This window comes from Linepithema humile, unplaced genomic scaffold, assembly GCF_040581485.1.
Source record: "Linepithema humile isolate Giens D197 unplaced genomic scaffold, Lhum_UNIL_v1.0 unplaced_1, whole genome shotgun sequence".
Taxonomy (NCBI): domain Eukaryota; kingdom Metazoa; phylum Arthropoda; class Insecta; order Hymenoptera; family Formicidae; genus Linepithema; species Linepithema humile.
In genome coordinates this window covers 330,901-334,260 of record NW_027124985.1, presented here as the reverse complement: position 1 = coordinate 334,260, position 3,360 = coordinate 330,901, and the positions used below count along the sequence as shown (strand labels likewise).

General features: G+C 33.1%; 1 protein-coding gene across 1 annotated transcript in view; it reads right to left on the bottom strand.

Annotated features, from left to right (window-relative positions):
• LOC137001817 (uncharacterized) overlaps positions 1-998 on the bottom strand; it is a 2,313-nt gene extending 1,315 nt beyond the window's left edge. The window contains exon 1 of the mRNA XM_067360992.1: positions 9-998. Coding sequence (XP_067217093.1) covers positions 9-891 — 883 coding nt within the window. The 5' untranslated portion in view covers positions 892-998. The remainder of the gene's footprint in view (positions 1-8) is intronic.
• Between the last annotated feature and the right edge of the window lie 2,362 nt (positions 999-3,360).

Below are 3,360 nucleotides of genomic sequence, written 5' to 3'. Positions count from 1 at the left end.
TATCTTACGATATTGATTACAATTCGGAGCAATATTGCATGGAAGAGGACCTACATTATGCCTCATGGATACATGAATTGAGGAATCAATATTGCAATAGTCAATTGCTGCATGTACTTCCATTTCGGCGACTCTGTTAGAAATTTGTTGAAGAACAGAACCAGATTTCCTACAATATCTTCTGAAAACAGCCATATTATTTTCATACGGGAAAGCTGAAAATGAATCTAGAGAGCCTAATTGTCGCACATCGTTTGTAAGGTGAATAAGACCATGTACATTATAAGAATAAAATGTCGGACCGTAAAGATCGTCACACCTATTGACGAATTTACGCAATGCAAGATCAGCAAAATTCAAATAAGTTTTGGACGGTGATGTCGAAACTAAAATCCTAACTGCTGCATGCAGAAATAAAAAGTGTGTGTATACTTCCTGATCAAGAATACCGTAAGTAACAACTGGACCTGTATACATAAGAAATTGTCGATACTCTGTAGCTTTATACTTTGTATATGCATCAAGTGATCTTGGACGTCTTGCAAAATTAGAAGGACAATATGTTGCAAGTGTTTTCAAGCGTGTGGATATATGAGAAATAGATCTTGCTGATAACTTTGTTAATCGTGAGTATTTTCCATGAATCCATGCAGATAATAATTTTTTTACAACTCCTAAACACACAAGATGCATGTACTCGAAAGGCACTTGAGAAACCATTCCTATGGGTAGTTCTGACAATGGACTCTTACCATCTTTATGATGATCCTCATCTAAACATGCAATGTATTCTTCATTAGTTCGCAGGGAATGATTAACACCACAGAAAATATTACGTCCTTCACATATTACACCAGAAATTTTACATTTAGAGCATGGATGGCTGGACATATGGCTTCGATGATTGAGAATAAAAGCACGAGCTGGTGCATCAGCTATGAAGCATCTTAAACGTATAGGTAATTTTTTTCTATGAAAAGTAATACCCCCATTAGCCAATATATTTTTTATATCCGCAATAACTTTGTCAAAAAATGCATTAGAGTCATTTGGTTTTGCAGGGCCTTTGTATATCCCTACCACTATTGGTTTGGAATGTCTAATGTTCGCGAGTCTACACTATGTGTTGCTGTCAAGTTGCTATGTGTTTGCTGTCAATGGTTTATCGCTGTACATAAAGAGCAAAATGACAGCAAGTTGCCGACAACACATGCCGAGTCATAAATTTTAGCAAAAATTCAACAGCGTGTCGAAAACGGTTAAATATATTTTTTGCACCCTTACTCTTTTCAAACATATAAAATAATAAGTAAATAAATCCTTCTTTTTGTTATCACTAGAAAGAAAAATTTACTTATTTATTATTTTACATATCTATTATATATATATATATACCTTGCCGCAAATATCTATAGGTAGAAACCGAAGCTGTGTTAATTTGCCACAAGTATCGTCGATGTATCGCCTATTTATTTATTAAATTGCACGCATTCGCGCAAACACACATACACACATACACAAAGATAGGTCATTTTCGACATTTTATATTGGTTACAAGACACAATTAACATATTTAAACAGTTTTTAACAAATTAATATATTTAAATAGTTTTTAACAAATATACGACAAAAGCACAGACATCATTATCTTTTTCTATCACCGTCATGTTGCTCTTATGTTGTCGAAAATGAATGACAAAGCAAAATGTTTTCCATGAATAGAAGTCATTTTATTGGCAACAAAATGAGCAACAATTGCTCTCCGTTTGCTCTGAATCTGCTGACACAAAATGTTTCAAATCTGCCCTCGTGTTGTTGAATACGTATGACTATGCATTACGTTTTTAGCAAATATACAGCAACTAGTCGAAACTCTCATGCTCAGTGCATTAAGTTGCGCGATTTTGCAAGACATGCTTGGCTATCAGGGAGTATTGGAAAGCGCTCAAGTTCCCTGGAAATGCGTGCTCCTACATCAAAATGAATGTATTCGCCTGGATCAACTTTACATGTGACAACTTTATCTCGTGGAGTACCTACAATTGTTCTCACATCTTTCGGTAAGTTACGAAAACAAGAATGTGTTCTAAGAAGAGATACAATATTATTACCTTGCACATGAGTCAAATTATTTTCTACAAAACAGGAGGCCAGTTTCTCTCGAAACGATGGCTCAACCGAGGAAGTACTAACAGAAGACAAAGTATTATCAGAAGAAAGAACATCATTATGAAGAAGAATATTGTCATCTTCAACGTTTATAGAACACGTACTATCGCAAATATTATTTTCCACACAATTAGTATGTTTTGTATGTGACGCGCCCAACGTATCTTCAGTATTAATATTATCTAATTCTCTTAAAGTATTCTTTATATAACTTTTACTTTGCAAGTTAGTTTTTATTTCGGATCTAATTCTTCTTTGTTGTCTATCACTTAATTGATGCCACCTTTTTCGCGAAATGGAGCGTTTCAGTAAATAAGGTTTCATACTTATCTGATGTTATTTCTCGCTGTTGTCCAAGTAGCTATTTTCTCTCCGATGAAGAGTGTATAATATCCCTTGCTGTGGTCCAAATATTCTGTCTCACCAAATAAAAAATCTGAAAAATTTTTCAATTTCTAAATTTTCAATAGACAAAATATTCGCACACCAAGATAAAATTTTTGAGACCGTTGTCAAGGACAAAAAATTGGCATCTGTTTTAAATAATTACTATCGCATAGCAACACAGCTCGTTTTATTGTTTTATAAATGCTAGCAAATGTAAATAATCTAAAGGCCATATTACACATAACAGAATAAATTATAATTTATTTTAAATTTATTGTAAAAATGTTTAGTATTAATAAAATTAATTAGTAATGTAAAAGTATTAGTAATATAATGTAAAAAATCTAAAGCCCATTTTTCAACTATTTTACATGCGAGCATTTTACTAACTACTAAATTAACAGAATTAATTGTAATTTATTTTAAATTTATTGTAAAAATGTTTAGTCTTAATAAAATTAATTAGTAGTAATTTTTTAATAAATTATTAGCTAGCATAGCATGTTCCGTGCCTCGATGGCTTACGCTGAATTTTCCATTCAGGCCGTTCAATATTTTACATCAGTGCTCGGAATTAGTCTGAACATTTCAGCCGATTTCCGTGGTATACGCCTCTTTTCCTCTCCTTACCGCGCGCGCCGCAGCCGCTAGGGCCAGCGCCGCCGAGCATTAGGAGCGACACTATCTGATTGTGAGTGGGTTCTTCTCCCTATTTATTAAAATTAAAAAAAATGTATTAAAATTTATTAAAAATAAATTTTTTAATTTTAAATTTATTAAGTGGAAATATTTCAATAGATTTTG